The 18,876-nt window shown below is 36.7% G+C and overlaps 1 protein-coding gene across 4 annotated transcripts in view; it reads right to left on the bottom strand.

Moving 5' to 3' along the window:
• IFT88 (intraflagellar transport 88) overlaps positions 1–18,876 on the bottom strand; it is a 154,540-nt gene that overhangs the window by 88,196 nt on the left and 47,468 nt on the right. For all 4 annotated transcript variants that reach the window (XM_059144860.1, XM_059144859.1, XM_059144857.1 and 1 more), the window contains one exon: positions 12,539–12,625. In XM_059144860.1, the coding sequence (XP_059000843.1) occupies positions 12,539–12,625 (87 nt within the window). The remainder of the gene's footprint in view (positions 1–12,538; positions 12,626–18,876) is intronic.

Genomic DNA, 18,876 nt, shown 5'->3' on the forward strand with positions numbered 1-18,876 from the left:
GCTCCTAGGCATCAGGCTCCACAGATAGTACCTGTGAAACAAGGTTACCAGCTCACTCCAGTTCCTGGTGGCTCCAGTGGCCCAAGGTGGTTCCTGCAAACTTAGGTCCATGGCCCAATGGGTAAAGCAGCTTCAGTGGTTCCAGACAACCTCTAGATTCCCAGCAAGCTCCCATGAACCCAGAATCCTGACACATCCTAGCATCAGCCAGCTCCCAGGCAACAACTTTGGCCCTACAAAATAGACAGGATGACTGGGCCCAGAGACAGGATGACTACTCTACACCCAAGCTTTTGACCCACTTCAGCACCAGGCTAGCTACTATAGCCCCAAATCTCAAATACCAGGTCAGCCCCCAGGTTCAAAGCAAGCTCCCATGGACCCAGGTTCTTGGTCCACCCAAGTGCCATAATTACTTCTGGAAATCCAACCTCCATGCCATCTACTGAGGGCTGCAGGATACAGGCCAGCTCCTGCAGCCCCAGACTCTAGGTTGGCTCTCACAAAACCAGACTTCCAGCCTGTGTCAGTACCAAAACAGCCTCTGTGGACCTAGATGCTAGGTCTACCCCAGTGGTTCCCAATGCCTGGTTGGTGCCTGGAAACCTAGGATCCAGGTCTGCCCACACAGACCAAGGTCCCAAGTCCATTACAAAGATTCAAGCACCGAGCACACCCCAGGGAAACAAGGCTTCAGCTCCACCTTGTGACCTAGGCACCAGACTGGTCCCCATGTACTCAAGTACAAGATCTGCCCACTACTAACCCAGTCAGCAGACAACAGACCTGTCTACTCAAGTACTACACCAGATGGTCCACCCAGAATTTCTGGACAGGCTGATTTGTAAAGGTCTTTACCTCATAAAGACAGTCTGTAAAGGCTAAAAGAATAAATAAAGAAGTTCTACAAGGAAATAGAAACTATTAAAAAAAAAAGCAGAAATTGAAAAACACAATAACTAAATTGAAGAACTCATAAAAAGCTTCAACACAGACCTAACCAAGCAAAAGAAGATATAATGAATGTAAGACAGATCATTCGAAATTATCTAGTCAGAGGAACAGAAAAATAAAAGAAGTACCTACTTCCTTAAGTTCTCAGATACCAACAAAAGGACATAAGGATCATGAATAATCAATAAAATATACAACCACCAAAGGAAACTAATAAAATTCTAAGGACTGACTAAAAAAATGGAAATCAATGAATTGTCTGACAAAGAATTTAGAATAATCCTCTTTAAAAAGTTTAGTCAATTTTAAGAAAACAGACAACTAAATGAAATTAAGAAAACAACACATGAATAAATCAAGAAGTTCCACAAGGAAATAGAAACTATTAAAAAAAAAGCAGAAATCCAAGAACTGAAAAACACAATGACTAGACTGAAGAATTCATAAAAAGCTTCAACAACAGACCTGACCAAGCAAAAGAAAGACAGATCATTCGAAATTATCTAGTCAGAGGAATAGACAAATAAAAGAATGAAAGAAGCCTATGTGAATTATGGGATATCATCAAAAGAAAGAAATCTACCCATTATTGAAGTCTAGGAGAAAAAGAGAAAGGAACAGAAAGCCTAGTTAAAGAAGAATAGTTGAGAATCCCAAATCTGGTGAGAAATTCAGACATCCAAGTTTATGAAGTTAATAGGTAACCCCAAATTTCAAAAAACCTTCTCCAAGACACATTATAATAAAATTGTCCAAAATAAAAGATAAAGACAATTTTAAAATCAGCAGAAAAAGGGGCGCCTGGGTGGCTCAGTGGGTTAAGCCACTGCCTTCGGCTCAGGTCATGATCTCAGGGTCCTGGGATCGAGCCCCGCATCGGGCTCTCTGCTCTGCGGGGAGCCTGCTTCCTCCTCTCTGCCTGCCTCTCTGCCTACTTGTGATCTCTGTCTGTCAAATAAATAAATAAAATCTTTAAAAAAAAAAATCAGCAGAAAAATAAAAGAATGAAAATTTCAAAAAACCTTCTCCAAGACACATTATAATAAAACTGTCCAAAATAAAAGATAAAGACAATTTTAAAATCAGCAAGAAAAAAAAGTTCCTCACTTATAAAGGACACCCCCCCCATCAGACTATTAGCAGATTTCTTAGCAGAAACCTTGTAGGCCTGAGGAGAGTGGAATGATATACTGAAAGTACTCAAAGAAAAATGGTGCCAATCAAGAATAATTTACCTGCCAAAGTTTTCTTTCAGAAATGAAAGACAGAGACTTCCCCAAACAAACAAAAGCGGAGGGAATTCACTCCTACTAAACCTGTCTTACAAGAAATGGTGAGAGGAGTTTAAGACAAAATAAAAGAATGCTAATTAGCAATATGAAAACATATAAAAATACAACACATACTGTTAAAGTTAAATAGCAAACTCAGAATATTGCAATATTATAATATGGAGCTATGTCAATCACATAATTCAAAAGGATAAAGGACAAAAGTATTAAGATGGGATTGGGAGGGAGACAAACCATAAGTGACTCTTAATCTCACAAAACAAACTGAGGGTTGCTGGGGGGAGGGGGTTTGGGAGAAGGGGGTGGGATTATGGACATTGGGGAGGGTATGTGCTTTGGTGAGTGCTGTGAAGTGTATAAACCTGGTGATTCACAGACCTGTACCCCTGGGGATAAAAATATATGTTTATTAAAAAAAAATAATAACAACTATAATGATGTTAGTGGGTACACAATATTTAAAAAGGTAAATACACAATATAAAAGAAGGTAAAATTATGGGGAATGTAAAAGAGTAGAGGTTTTGTATGCAAAGTTCTCATTAGCTTGAGGCTATTACAATAAATATTTTATGTAAACAAAAATCTATAGTAGATGCACAAGAGGCAGAATGAAGGGAATCAAAGCATACCACTACAGAAATCATCAACTCACAAAGAAAAACAGTGAAAGAGAAAGAAGAAACAAGGGAACTATGAAACAGCCAGAAAATAATAAGATGACATTATACCTATCAGTAATTATTAACTACTAAAATTAATTAATAATTACCTATCAATAGCCTCACCTAGCAATAATTAAGTATAATTGAATTAAATTCTCCAATTAAAGGGCGCCTGGGTGGCTCAGTGGGTTGGGCCGCTGCCTTCGGCTCTGGTCATGATCTCAGGGTCCTGGGATCGAGTCCCACGTCGGGCTATCTGCTCAGCGGGAAGCCTGCTTCCTCCTCTCTCTCTCTCTGCCTGACTCTCTGCCTACTTGTGATCTCTCTGTCAAATAAATAAATAAAATCTTTTAAAAAAATAAATAAAAAATAAAAATAAATTCTCCAATTAAAGCACAGAGTATCTGAATGCATAAAAAGTCCCAACCACACAAGAGACTCACTTCAGCTTTACAGACACATACAGGTTCAAAGTAAAGGGACAGAAAAAGATACTCAGTGGAAAAAAAAACCCAAGAGCTATACTTGTATCAGACAAAATAGACTTCAGGTCAAAACAGTAACAAAAGACAAAATGGTGGGGTGCCTGGGTGGTTCAGTGGGTTAAAGCCTCTGCCTTTGGCTCAGGTCATAATCTCAGGGTCCTGGGACTGAGCCCCATATTGGGCTCTCTGCTCAGCGGGGAGCCTGCTTCCTCCTCTCTCTCTCTTTCTCTCTCTGCCTGCCTCTCTGCCTACTTGTGATCTGTCTGTCAAATCAACAAATAAAATCTTAAAAAAAAAAAAGACAAATTGGTCATTATGTAATGATAAGATAGTCTTTTCATCAAAAAGAGAATAATTGTAAATATGCATGCATTCAATATCACAGCATTTAAATATGTTAAGCAAATATTAACAGACCTAAGGGAATAAGTAGACAGCAGTATAATAATGGGGGATTTCAATAATGCATTGTTCACTTTTAACAATGCATAGATCATCCAGACAGAAAACCAGTAAGAAAACATGGGATTTGAAATATATATTAGACCAAATGGGTATACAAAACATTCTATCTAACAACAGCAGAATACACATCCTTCTAACGCACACACAAAATATTCCCCAGAATAGATCATATGTTAGGTCACAAAACAAATGTAGCAAATGTAAGAAGACTGAAATTATACTTAAGAATCTTTTCCAACAATAGTATGAAACTAGAAATCAATAATAAGAGAAAAACCAGAAAATTCACAATATGGAGAGTTTAAAAAATTACACTCCTGAACAACCAGTGGGTCAAATAAGATATCGAAAGGGAAATTAAAAAAATACCTTGAAATACATGGAAACAAAATATACTAAAACTTATGGTATACAGCAAAAACAGTTACAAGAGGGAAGCTTATAGTAATAAATACCTACATTGAGAAAAAAAAATCATAAATAAACAACCTAACTTAATACCTCAAGGAACTAAAAAAAAGAACTATGTTCATAATTAGTAGAATTAAAGAAGTAACAAAGATCAGAAATAAATGAAAGAGATTAGAAAAACAATAGAAAAGATAAACAGAACTAAGAGCTTATTTTTTTTTTAAGACAAAAAAATGACTTTTTTTTAAAGACAAAAATTTTTAGCTGGACTACCTAAGAAAAAAAGAAAGATACAAATAAATAAATTCAGAAATGAAAACTGGTGAATTAGAAGAAAACATAGGTGAAAACTTCCTTCACATGGATCTTGGCACTGATTTTCGGCTATTACACCTAAAGCAGAAGCAATAAAATAAAAAAGATACAAGTGGTACTACATCAAACTAAAAAGTTCTATACAGCAAAAGAAACTACAAAAAATAAAAATGAAAAGACAACTACAGAATGGGAGAAAATATTTGCAATTCACATACGGACATATCTTGGAGACACTGTGGGTTCAGTTCCAGACTGCTGCCAATAAAGCAAAAATTGCAATAAAGCAAGTCAAATGGATTTTTTGGTTTCCTAGTGCATATAAAAGTTGTTTATACTATACTGTAATCTATGAGGAGTGAAACAGCATTATGTCTTTTAAAAAAAAGTGTACATAACAATTAAAAATGCTTTGTTGCTAAAAAATGCTAATCATCATCTGAGCTTTCAGCAAGTTGTAATCACTGGTAACAAGTCACCATAATGAATATGTAGGACTTCCTGGGAAGATAGCAGAGTAGGAAACTCTAGGCTCACATCCTCCCATGTATACATAACACCCCGTCGGTGTAAATAACCCAGAAAACTCAGTGTATCACAAAGGGACATAAATCCCTGGGGAACTCCTACAGAAATAAAGGAACTGAGAGGCACCAATTCCCTCCCTTGCTCCTCAGCATAAACACATGCCCACCTATGGGACTTGATATATAATTTGCCAGCCCTACTCCCCCCGTCCCCATGTTGTGCTTCTGCCAAACCACCCCTCTAGATAGCCCACCTTAGTCTGGAAATATCAGGGCCCCTCCTGCAGAGGACCTGTAGTCAAAGCTTGACAGTACTGCAGCCCTACTGCTTTATGCAGTCCTTTAGCAGATCTGCACTTTCCAACACACTCTTGGCCAGAGCCCATATAGGGCAGTGCCACAGGCCTGGCAGTGTGTAAGAAGTCCCGACAGTGGCCAGTACCACTCCAAAGTGACTCCTGCCCCAAAGAGAGGGAAACATAAACAGATCAGTGAGATGGAGGTCCCTGAAGTGGGCAAGAGGCAGATAACTGCTCTGACCATAGGTCCTACAAACCAATGGAAGCTTCTTGGGGTCAACACAGGGAGAGCACCCTGTAGTTTGGTGCTACTACATCTCTGGCAAATGCCTGGCCTGACTCAACTGAAGCCAAGGCATCTGCAGACTGGCCCACTGAACCACAGGGACAAAAACTGCCCATAACAGGCAAAGAAAGCCCCTGCAGATGACTGGACTGAAGGAAAATACTGGCTCAACCACAAGAGCAGGGTAAACATATCACACACAGGAGATAATCTCTGAAATGCCAGGTTCTGGTGAACAGGGGACACTGCATGGCAAAGCACATAATGCCGGTACTCTGAAGAGTAGGAGATGTAGCTGACTTTCCTTATACACAGAAACAGACACAAAGAGTTAGACAAACTGAGAAGACAGAAGAATATGTCCCAAATGAAAGAACAGGGCAAAACCACAGCAAGAGCTAAGTGAAACAAAAAATGTAATATGCCTACTACAGAATTTAAAGTAATGATCATAAAGATATTCATCAGACTTAAGAGAAGACTGGAGGACATAAGTGAGATCATAAACACGAGGTGAAAAACAACCAATCAGAGAGTGGAACACAGTAAATGAAATTAAAAATATACTAGAGGGGTACAGGTCTGTGAATCACCAGGTTTACACATTCACAGCACTCACCAAAGCACATACCCTCCCCAATGTCCATAATCCCACCCCCTTCTCCCAAACCCCATCCCCCCAGCAACCCTCAGTTTGTTTTGTGAGATTAAGAGTCACTTATGGTTTGTCTCCCTCCCAATCCCATCTTGTTTCATTTATTCTTCTCATACCCACTTAAGCCCCCATGTTGCATCGCCACTTCCTCATATCAGGGCTGTACCCCTGGGGATAAAAATATATGTTCATAAAAAATAAAAAATTAAAAAAAATATATACTAGAGGGAATAAATAACAGACCAGAGGAACCAAAAGAATGAAGTGGCAAACTGGAGGACAGTGTAATTGGAAGTAATCAGGCTTAAAAGATGACATAGAAAGAGTTATGCAAAATTAGAACAGACTTAAGAAATTCAAAGATACCATCAAATGTAATAACAATGGCATTATAAGGATCCCAAAAGGACGAGAGAGAGAACAGGGGGCAGAAATTTATTTAAAGAAATAATGGTTGAAAACTTCCTGAATCTGGGGAAGGAAACAGAAATTCAGGCCCAACAGGCACAAAGATGCCCCAACAAAATTAACTCAAGGAGGTCCACGCCAAGGTACATAATAATTAAAATGGCAAAAAGTAGTAATACAGAAAAAATTTTAAAAGCAGCAAGAGAAAAGAAGACAGTTATATACAATGGAAACCCTATACGGCTATAAGTTGATTTTTCAGCAGAAACTTAGCAGGCCAGAAGAGAGTGGCATGATATGGTCAAAGTGCTGAAAGGAAAAAATCTGCAGACAGGAATACTCTATCCATCACAGTTGTCAATGAGAACAGGAGAGATAAGCACTTCTTAAACAAACAAAAGTTAAAGGAATTTATGACCACTAACTAGCCCTACAAAAAATGTTAAAGGGCACTCTCTGAGTGAAAGACCATAAGCAAGAATAAGAAAAGTGGGACTCACAAAAGCAGTAAAAATAAGTATAACTGTAAATACCACTCAAGGGATTCACAAAATAAAGGGATGTCAAGTATGATACCATATACCTAAAACATGGGGAGGAGAGGAGTACATAATGGGTTCAGACTTAAGTGACCATCAACATAATTTGTACTGCTGCATGCAGAAAAGGTTATACACAAACCTAATGGTAATCACAAATCAAAAACCAGTAATAGATACACAGAAAATAGAGAAAGGAATCCAAGTATATGACTAAAAAAAGCCAAGTAATCATGACAGAAGAAGGCAAAAGAAGAAAGGAATGGAGAAAAACTCTAAAAACAAGCATAAAACAAGTAACAAAATGACAATAAATACATACCTATTAACAGTTACTTCAAATGTAAATGTAAATAGACTAAACACTCCATAATCAAAAGACATAAGAGACTCATTTCAGACCTAAAGACACCTGCAGACTAAAAGTGATGTGATGGAGAAACATTTATCATTCAAAAGGATATGAAAAGAAAGCAGGTAGCATTGCTTATATCGGATAAAAGAGACTTTAAAACAAAGACTGTGATGAGACAAAAAATAGACACTATATAGTCATTAAGGAGAAAATTCAACAAAAAGATATAATAACTGTAAATATTTATGTATCCGACATGGGAGCACCTAATACTTAAAGTGTTCAATAACAAACATAAAGGAAATAATTGACAATAATAACATAAAGGAAGTAACTGATAAGTCAATGGATAGATCACCCAACCAGAAAATCAACAAGGAAAAAAGGACTTTGAATGACACACTGGACTAGATGGAATAAACAGATATACTCAGAACATTCTATCTTAAAAGAGCAAAATACACATTCATCTCAAGTGACATGGACCATTTTCCACAAGAGATCACATATTAGGCCACAAAACAAGCCTCAAGAAATTAAAAAAATCAGGGGTGCCTGGGTGGCTCAGTGGGTTAAAGTCTCTGCCTTCGGCTCAGGTCATGATTCCAGGGTCCTGGGATCGAGCCCGCATCGGGCTCTCTGCTCAGCAGGGATCCTGCTTCCCTTCCTCTCTCTCTGCCTGACTCTCTGCCTACTTGTGATCTCTGTCTGTCAAATAAATAAATAAAATCTTTAAAAAAATAAAAAAGATCAAAGTCATTCCATGCATTATTTCTGACTACAGCACTATGAAACTAGAAATCAACCACAGGAAAATATCTGGAAAACCCACAAATACATGGAGACCAAATAACATGGTACTAACAGTGAATGGGTCAATCAAGAAATCAAAGAAGCATTAAAAAATACATAGAAACAAATAATAATGAAAATACAATGACCCTAAATCTTTAGAATGCAACAAAAGTGGTTCTAAGAGGTAAGTTTATAGCAATCCAGGCCTACCTCAAGAAGCAGGAGAATCTCAAATCAACAATGTAACCTTACACCTAAAGAAGCAAGAAAAGAAGAACGAACAAAACCCCAAACCAGTAGTAGAAAGGAAATAATAAAGATTAGAGCAGAAATAAATGAAATAGAAACTAAAAAAAACCAACAGAACAGTTCAATGAAACCAGGAGCTGGTTCTTTGAAAAGATCAATAAAATTGACAAACCTTTAGCCAGACTCATTAAAAAAAGTGCTCAAACAAAATTAGAAATGAAAGAGGAGAAACAACTGACACCAAAGAAATACAAGAGAGTACAACAGAATATTAGGAAAAATCATATGCCAATAAATTGGACAGCCTAGAAGAAATCAATAAATTTCTAGAAACATATAACTTCCCAAACTTAATTGGGAAGAAAAAGAAAAGTTGAACAGCCAGGATCATATATATGGCTTCACTGGTCAATTCTAAGCCAATCCTTCTCAAACTCTGAAAAAAACTGAGGGGGAAAATTCCCAAACTCATTTTATGAGGCCAACCCTACCCATTACCAAAACTAGGTAAGAACATTACAGCAAGAGGAAACTATAGGACAATATCCCTGATGAATATTTATATGCAAACATCATCAACAAAATATGAGCAAACTGAATTCAACAGCATGTTAAAAGGATTAAAAGCAAATGCTCTTATAAATACCAAGGTCAAATGAGATTTATTCCTGGAATGCAAAAATAGTTCAATATGTGCAAACCACTAACTGTGGAACATCACATTAACAGAATGAAAGATAAAAATCATAAGATCATCTCAATAAATGCAAATTTAACAACCATTCATGAGAAAAAGCCTCAATAAAAAGAGAAGACATGAGTGTTAGAGAAAAAGGAACCCTTGTTTATTGTAGGTGAAAATGTAAACTGGCACAGTCGCTATGGAAAACAGTATGGTTATGTTAATTTAGTAGAAATTGTTAATTTAGTAGAAATGTTAATTTAATAGATGGTAAATGTTAATTTAGTAGAAAATATCAGTCAAACTGGTTGGCATTGGATAAATGTTCAAAATTTCACTCAACTGCTAGGTTGCAAAGACATAGTTATAATCATATTTTTGAAAAGATAAAGACATTAAAAATTAATATGTAGGGGTGCCTGGGTAGCTCAGTCATTAAGCGTCTGCCTTCAGCTCAGGTCGTGATCCCAGAGTCCTGGAACTGAGCCCTGCCTCAGGCTCCCTGTTTAGCAGGATCCCTGCTTCTCCTTCTCCCACTCTCCCTGCCTGCTCTCCCTCTCTTGCTGTGTCTGTCTCTGTCAAATAAATAAATAAAATCCTTAAAAAAATTAATATGTATACCTAGTAAACTTTAAGAGAATTCAGGTTAGATTTAATAATAGTAAAACAAATAATACATACTATTCAGCATAATTAAAGATAAATAAATAGAGTTCATTTATTTTGAGGTGGTTGCCCCCCAGATCAAGGAAATCTTTGGTTACAACCACAGTTTGGTGCCCACAAAAAGGGGCACAGTGATTCTGTTGTACTCTAACACCATTCAAAACACAAGTGGAGTACTGTATACACATATAGGGACACATTTTAAGGGACTCATTTATAAACTAGGCAGGCAACTAGTCAGGTAGAAAACCAGTCATTCTAGAAAAACACATTATATCTGAAATGAGTAAAGAATCTGGAACTGTGTATCTGAAAAGAGAAAAAAAAAACTCTGAAGAAAGTCCTTTCATCACTATTGGCACTAACTGGCAAAACTTCTGATTCAAAACATGAGCAAATACAACTTCTGGTAGAATGAGAAACTACTGGATTATAAAGAAGAAAAAAAGGAAGTGACACTAAGAAAGCAGAGGAGAGAGTTTCCTGCCCCTACTGAATCCAGGTGAGACTGGGATTCAGGGATGGCAAATGAGGAGATGAGTTGAGAAGGTGGCTGAATCAGGACGCCTGCCTGCAGGGCTCTTATGGAATCACTGAGCACTCCATCTCAGTGTGAAGCAAAGCCTTAACCAGACAACCAAAGAAAATGAAAATGCTCTTATAAATACAAAATAAAAATGCATGAACAAAATAATTAAATGGAAGAGCTGGATGAGAAAGTCAAGAAAGTCTCCCCGAAAGCAAAGCAAAGCTAAAGGATGGAAAGTATAAGAAAGATAAGTGACAAGAGAGTCTCAAACCCAATTGATAGAAATTTATAAGTAGAGAAGAAGGAAATAAATTACCAAGGAAATAATATAACACAATTTCCCCAAATTGAAAGGAAACAACAGACTATAAATTGAGGGGTCTGTTGAGTGCTTAGGAGGAAGACAGAAAAAAAGACATACTTAAACATACCATTATAAAATTTCAGAATAACAAAAGCTACAGAGGAAATTCTAAAAATCATCAGAAAGAAAACACAGGTCACCTACAAATAACAAAGATGAGTCTAGTATTAGACTTCTAATCTGCAACAATATTAGCTAACAATGAAGAAATGCTTTTAAATTTCTAAAACAAAGTTACAACTTAAAATTTAAAATTTTTTACTTCATAAAATAAATGTTCAATCAGGAATGAGAATAGAACTGCACATTTACAGACATGCACAGAAAGATCTTAAAAGGGTTAATTAGGGATGAAATAAAGGAAAAAATAAAGTGGTAAACAAGGAAAAAAGATCCAAACCAGGAGGAAAATGGCAGTAATCCCCAAGATATTTAACAGCAGGCCAATACAGTAACTATCATATAGAAACTGAGGCAGAGAGAGCTATTCTGTAAGAGAGAACGCCAAGAAAACCTGAGTCTGCAACAGAAGCAAAAAAAGCAAAAAAAGAGAGCCAGGAACTGGAAATACCAATAAAAACAAAACATCACAATTAACTGTGACACCTCCAGTACAAATTAAACCAGGGAGATAATGTATTCCAAGGAATAGAATGGACTCCAAGGAATAAACAGAATAGGTAAGCATCTGAAAGATGGTAATAATATGCTAAAGAAAACAAGTTATGTCTAGCAAGAAGAAACATGAAACGTACTTAGAAAACAAGAAAACAAAACAAAGCCCAAGCTCATACTTACAGAGAATAGATTGTGTAATGGACGAGTGAAAGAAAGAAAGAGAATAGTTAAATCTTCTGTACTTGGCTTTGTAACTATGTCTATGTATCTTGGATTTTTAAAACTCTGTAAGGTACCATACAGAGGAGGTCATACACTCAGTCTATGTTTGCTTGAAAGATCACAGAAAAAAGTTCCACGAGGGGCAATTTTGGGTTCAATACAAAGATTTTTGTAACCCTTAAAGATGTTCAGAAATAAGCCGAATACCAGAAGACTCCAAGCAGAAGTTAAACGGCCACCTATATGGGATGCTACAAAGGGGATTCCTGTACTGGGTCGAAGAAAACAAATTCACTACTCATCCAACAAATAATCTAAGATTTTTCCAACTCTAACAAAACTCCTAACTTCTATTTAGGAATTACATTACATCAGGAGACAACAGCCCCTTTAGGTACGAGAGCTATTCCTCAGGGAAGAAAGTTTCAGTACTACTGACAAACTTCAGGTAGAGAAGGAAAAAAATGAGAAAAGGTACAGTAAAATGGAAGAGGATACAGGCTGGATTTGTACTGTGGAATTATGCATCCTTAGAGTGAATGGTAGCACACCTGACTTACTATTTAAGAAATAACATAAGCAATAATAAAAATACAGTGGAACTTTCAGAATGCCTTATATTGATTTTACCACAAATTATTTTCCTGATAAGTAGAAATCAATATTCATAATTACTTTTCTAATAAAAGTTTAAATCAATAAATGTATAAATTATGAAAACATCATATCCATCCAGTTATACTGAATTTCTCTCTTACCAATCATAACCTACAGCAAAAGATGTTTCAATTACAGGAGCAATGAGTTTTGCGGCTGTCATGATGTATTTTTCTGCCATGGCTTTCCTATATCAAACAAACAAAAAAGTTTTATTGAGAGACTTGTATAAAGAGTTTGGATTTTTTTTTTTTTTTTACGTATAAACATTACCTATCAAAGCTAACACACCATGAAAGTCTACTATATAGTGGACAGCTACACTAGAAATCTGTAAGTCAGGTTGACAACCATGGCTAGGAAATGGGATTAGCAAGCCACAACTGCCTTCTGGATCAACAGCTCATCTTTCTTTTCAGTGCAGGCTGACGAATAGAAGAAACACTGGATGAACATAAAAAAAAAAAAAAAAAAACTGGTATTAAAACAAAACAAAAATCACTGCTTACTACAAGATGAATAATACTGCTTTTTCCCCCCCTAAGAATTTATAGTTCTAAGCTCTTACAGTTAGGTCTATGATCCATTTTGTAGTAATTTTTGTGTATGGTATGAGACAGACCCAACTTCTTTCTTTTGCATTTGTTGAAAAGACTATCTTTTCTCCATCAAACTATCCTGGCGCTTTTATTAATTATAAATGTACAAGCTTATTTCTGGACCTTCAATCCCATTCCAATGATTTCTATGCCTATCTTTATGCTACTAGCATGAAGTACTACTACACTTGATTTGTGTTTTGGAATATGAGCCCTCCAATTTTGCTCTTCTTTTGGAGTATGAGCTTCCACTTTTGCTTTTCTTTTTCTTTTCTTTTTTTTTTTAATTTAATTTAACTTTCAGTGTTCCAAAATTGTTTATGCACTAGTATTGTTTTGGCTACTTGGAATTCCTTAGATTTCCATATGAATTTTAGGATCAATTTGTCACTTTCTAAAAAACCACTGCTCAGATTTTGATATGGATTACACTCCATCTATAAAATAATTTGGGGAGCACTGTCATCTTAACATTAAGTAACTATCCATAGAAATGTGATGTCTTCCCATTTACTTAGCATATACATCAGTAATGTTTTATACTTTATAGAGTATAAATTTTATACTTCACTTGGTAAACTTATTTTTAATTATTTTTATGCTACTGTAAATGTAATTATGAATTTCATTTTGGCTAGTACCTTGCTAGTATATATTTCTATAGTACTAATTCCTATATATCGATATCTTACTCTGCAAGCTTGCTGAACTTGTTTATTAGTTAAAATTGCTTTTTAGTGGATTCTAAAATTTATGTAGGATATTCCACATATAAGATCATGTAATCTGTAAACAGAGATAATTTTGCTTCTTCCTCTCCAATATGGATGTCTCTTACTTCCTTTTTTGCCTAATTTCCATGGGTAGGACCCTGAGTGCAATGTTGAATTAGTGACAGGGATTATCCTTATATTGCTCCTCTTCTAAGGGTCTAATCATGCAGTTTTTCACCATTAAGCATGTCAAACTGGGCTTTTCATAAATGTCCTTATCAGATTGAGGAAGTTCCTTTCTATTGTTAGCCTGTTGAGGTGTTTTAGCTTGTTTCCATGAAAGCATATTGGATTTTGTAAAAAAAAAAAATTTTTTTTTCTTTATTGATATCCTCTATTATACTCATTAGTTTTTACAGAGTAAACCAATTTTGCACTCCTAGGATAAATCCCATTTGGTCATGGTACACAATTCCTTTTATATTTTGTTTGTATTTTTGGCTTACTAGTATTTTCTTTGGGATTTTTGCATCTATATTCATAAGATGCTGTCTCCCCTTTTTTTGTACTGTCTTTGTCTTGTTTTGGTATCAGGGGAATGCCAGTCTCATAAAATGAATATTTTCTGGAAGAAGTTGTGTAGAATTGATGTTAATTGTTTTTTAGGCATCTTTTAGATTTCTCTAGTAAAACCATGTGAGCCTGGAGATTTTGGTGGGCGGGAGGTTTAAAATTACAAATTAAATAATTACAGGGCTATTCAAATGATCTATTTCATATCAGGTGAGTTGTGGACACTTGCGCTTTTCAAGAAAGTGGTCCATTTTGTCTAAATTGTCAACTTTGTGGGTGTAGGGTTTTTTGTGGGTTGTAGGTTGTTTGTTCCATTATTATCCTTTTGATGTATACAGAGCCTATAGAGATATCTCCTGTTTTGTTCCTAATACTGGCAAGCTGTGATTTCTTATCAGTTTTGCTTTAAGTTTATTAATTTTATTCATCTATTCAAAAAATCAGCTCTGTATTATTCACTGGTGTTTTTTTTTCAATGTCAATGATTTCTATTCTTTATTTTTCTAGTTTATTAATTGAGGAGCTTAGGTTATTAGGACTTTCCCATTATCATTCTAATTAGTTTCCCTTAAGTGTTGTTTTTTTAATTTTTCTTTCTTTATTTCTTTCTTTTTATTTATTTATTTTTAAATATTTTATTTTTTATAAACATATATTTTTATCCCCAGGGGTACAGGTCTGTGAATCGCCAGGTTTACACACTTCACAGCACTCACCAAAACACATACCCTCCCCAATGTCCATAACCCTACCACCCTTCTCCCAACCCCCCTCCCCCCAGCAACCCTCAGTTTGTTTTGTGAGAATAAGAGTCACTTATGGCTTGTCTCCCTCCCAATCCTATCTTGTTTCATTGATCTTCTCTTACCCACTTAAGCCCCCATGTTGCATCACCACTTCCTCATATCAGGGAGATCATATGATAGTTGTCTTTCTCCGCTTGACTTATTTCACTAAGCATGATTCGCTCTACTTCCATCCCTGTTGTCGCAAATGGCAAGATTTCATTACTTTGGATGGCTGCATAGTATTCCATTGTGTATATATACCACATCTTCTTTATCCATTCATCTGTTGATGGACATCTAGGTTCTTTCCATAGTTTGGCTATTGTGGACATTGCTGCTAAAAAGATTCGGGTGCACGTGCCCCTTCGGATCACTACGTTTGTATCCTTAGGGTAAATACCCAGTAGTGCAATTGCTGGGTCATAGGGCAGTTCTATTTTCAACATTTTGAGGAACCTCCATGCTGTTTTCCAGAGTGGCTGCACGAGCTTGCATTCCCACCAACAGTGTAGGAGGGTTCCCCTTTCTCTGCATCCTCGCCAGCATCTGTCATTTCCTGACTTGTTAATTTTAGCCATTCTGACTGGTGTGAGGTGATATCTCATTGTGGTTTTGATTTGTATTTCCCTGATGCCGAGTGATATGGAGCACTTTTTCATGTGTCCGTTGGCCATCTGGATGTCTTCTTTGCAGAAATGTCTATTCATGTCTTCTGCCCATTTCCTGATTGGATTATTTGTTCTTTGGGTGTTGAGTTTGCTAAGTTCTTTTTTTTTTTTTTTTAAAAGATTTTATTTATTTATTCGACAGAGAGAGATCACAGGTAGATAGAGAGGCAGGCAGAGAGAGAGAGAGGGAAGCAGGCTCCCTGCTGAGCAGAGAGCCCGATGCGGGACTCGATCCCAGGACCCCGAGATCATGACCTGAGCCGAAGGCAGCGGCTCAACCCACTGAGCCACCCAGGCGCCCCCGAGTTTGCTAAGTTCTTTATAGATTTTGGACACTAGCCCTTTATCTGATATGTCATTTGCAAATATCTTCTCCCACTTTGTCAGTTGTCTTTTGATTTTGTTAACTGTTTCCTTTGATGTGAAAAAGCTTTTGATCTTGATGAAATCCCAATAGTTCATTTTTGCTCTTGCTTCCCTTGCCTTTGGCGATGTTCCTAGGAAGATGTTGCTGCGGCTGAGGTCGAAGAGGTTGCTGCCTGTGTTCTCCTCAAGGATTTTGGTGGATTCCTTTCTCACATTGAGGTCCTTCATCCATTTTGAGTCTATTTTCGTGTGTGGTGTAAGGAAATGGTCCAATTTCATTTTTCTGCATGTGGCTGTCCAATTTTCCCAGCACCATTTATTGAAAAGGCTGTCTTTTGTCCATTGGACATCCTTTCCTGCTTTGTTGAACATTAGTTGACCATAGAGTTGAGGGTCTATTTCTGGGCTCTCTATTCTGTTCCATTGATCTATGTGTCTGTTTTTCTGCCAGTACCATGCTGTCTTGATGATGACAGCTTTGTAGTAGAGCTTGAAGTCCGGAATTGTGATGCCACCAACTTTGGCTTTCTTTTTCAATATCGCTATGGCTATTCGAGGTCTCTTCTGGTTCCATATACATTTTAGAATTATTTTTTCCATTTCTTTGAAAAAGGTGGATGGTACTTTGATAGGTATTGCATTAAATGTGTAGATTGCTTTAGGTAGCATAGACATTTTCATAATATTTATTCTTCCAATCCATGAGCATGGAACATTTTTCCATTTCTTTGTGTCTTCCTCAATTTCTTTCATGAGTACTTTATAGTTTTCTGAGTATAGATTCTGTGCCTCTTTGGTTAGGTTTATTCCTAGGTATCTTATGGTTTGAGGTGCAATTGTACATGGGATTGACTCCTTAATTTCTCTTTCTTCTGTCTTGTTGTTGGTGTAGAGAAATGCAACTGATTTCTGTGCACTGATTTTATATCCTGACACTTTACTGAATTCCTGTATAAGTTCTAGCAGTTTTGGAGTGGAGTCTTTTGGGTTTTCCACATATAGTATCATATCATCTGTGAAGAGTGATGGTTTGACTTCTTCTTTGCTGATTTGGATGCCTTTAATTTCCTTTTGTTGTCTGATTGCTGAGGCTAGGACTTCTAGTACTATGTTGCATAGCAGTGGTGATAATGGACATCCCTGCCGCGTTCTTGACCTTAGTGGAAAAGCTTTCAGTTTTTCTCCATTGAGAATGATATTTGTGGTGGATTTTTCATAGATGGCTTTGATGGTATTGAGGTATGTGCCCTCTATCCCTACACTTTGAAGAGTTTTGATCAGGAAGGGATGCTGCACTTTGTCAAATGCTTTTTCAGCATCTATTGAGAGTATCATATGGTTCTTGTTCTTTCTTTTATTGATGTGTTGTATCACATTGACTGATTTGCGGATGTTGAACCAACCTTGCAGCTCTGGAATAAATCCCACTTGGTCGTGGTGAATAATCCTTTTAATGTACTGTTGAATCCTATTGGCTAGTATTTTGTTGAGTATTTTCGCATCTGTGTTCATCAAGGATATTGGTCTATAGCTCTCTTTTTTGATGGGATCCTTGTCTGGTTTTGGGATCAAGGTGATGCTGGCCTCATAAAATGAGTTTGGAAGTTTTCCTTCCATTTCTGTTTTTTGAAACAGTTTCAGGAGAATGGGAATTAGTTCTTCTTTAAATGTTTGGTAGAATTCCCCCGGGAAGCCGTCTGGCCCTGAGCTTTTGTTTGTTTGGAGATTTTTAATGACTGTTTCAATCTCCTTACTGGTTATGGATCTGTTCAGGCTTTCTATTTCTTCCTGGTTCAGTTGTGGTAGTTTATATGTTTCTAGGAATGCATCCATTTCTTCCAGATTGTCAAATTTGTTGGCGTAGAGTTGCTCATAGTATGTTCTTATAATAGTTTGTATTTCTTTGGTGTTAGTTGTGATCTCTCCTCTTTCATTCATGATTTTATTTATGAGTCCTTTCTCTTTTCTTTTTGATAAGGTTGGCCAGGGGCTTATCAATTTATTAATTCTTTCAAAGAACCAGCTCCTAGTTTTGTTGATTTGCTCTATTGTTTTTTTTGGTTTCTATTTCATTGATTTCTGCTCTGATATTTATGATTTCTCTTCTCCTGCTGGGCTTAGGGTTTCTTTCTTGTTCTTTCTCCAGCTCCTTTAGGTGTAGGGTTAGGTTGTGTACCTGAGACTTCTCTTGTTTCTTGAGAAAAGGCTTGTACTGCTATATATTTTCCTCTCAGGACTGCCTTTGTTGTGTCCCACAGATTTTGAACCATTGTATTTTCATTACCATTTGTTTCCATGATTTTTTTCAATTCTTCTTTAATTTCCCGGTTGACCCAGTCATTCTTTAGAAGGATGCTGTTTAGTCCCTATGTATTTTGGTTCTTTCCAAACTTCCTCTTGTGGTTGAGTTCTATCTTCAGAGCATTGTGGTCTGAAAATATGCAGGGAATGATCCCAATCTTTTGATACCGGTTGAGTCCTAATTTAGGACTGAGGATGTGATCTATTCTGCAGAATGTTCCATGTGCACTAGAGAAGAATGTGTATTCTGTTGCTTTGGGATGAAATGTTCTGAATATATCTGTGATGTCCATCTGGTCCAGTGTGTCGTTTAAGGCCTTTATTTCCTTGCTGATCTTTTGCTCGGATGATCTGTCCATTTCAGTGAGGGGAGTGTTAAAGTCCCCTACTATTATTGTATTATTGTTGATGTGTTTCTTTGATTTTGTTAT

The sequence above is a fragment of the Mustela lutreola genome, chromosome 13 (genome assembly GCF_030435805.1).
Source record: "Mustela lutreola isolate mMusLut2 chromosome 13, mMusLut2.pri, whole genome shotgun sequence".
In the NCBI taxonomy this organism is placed as follows: domain Eukaryota; kingdom Metazoa; phylum Chordata; class Mammalia; order Carnivora; family Mustelidae; genus Mustela; species Mustela lutreola.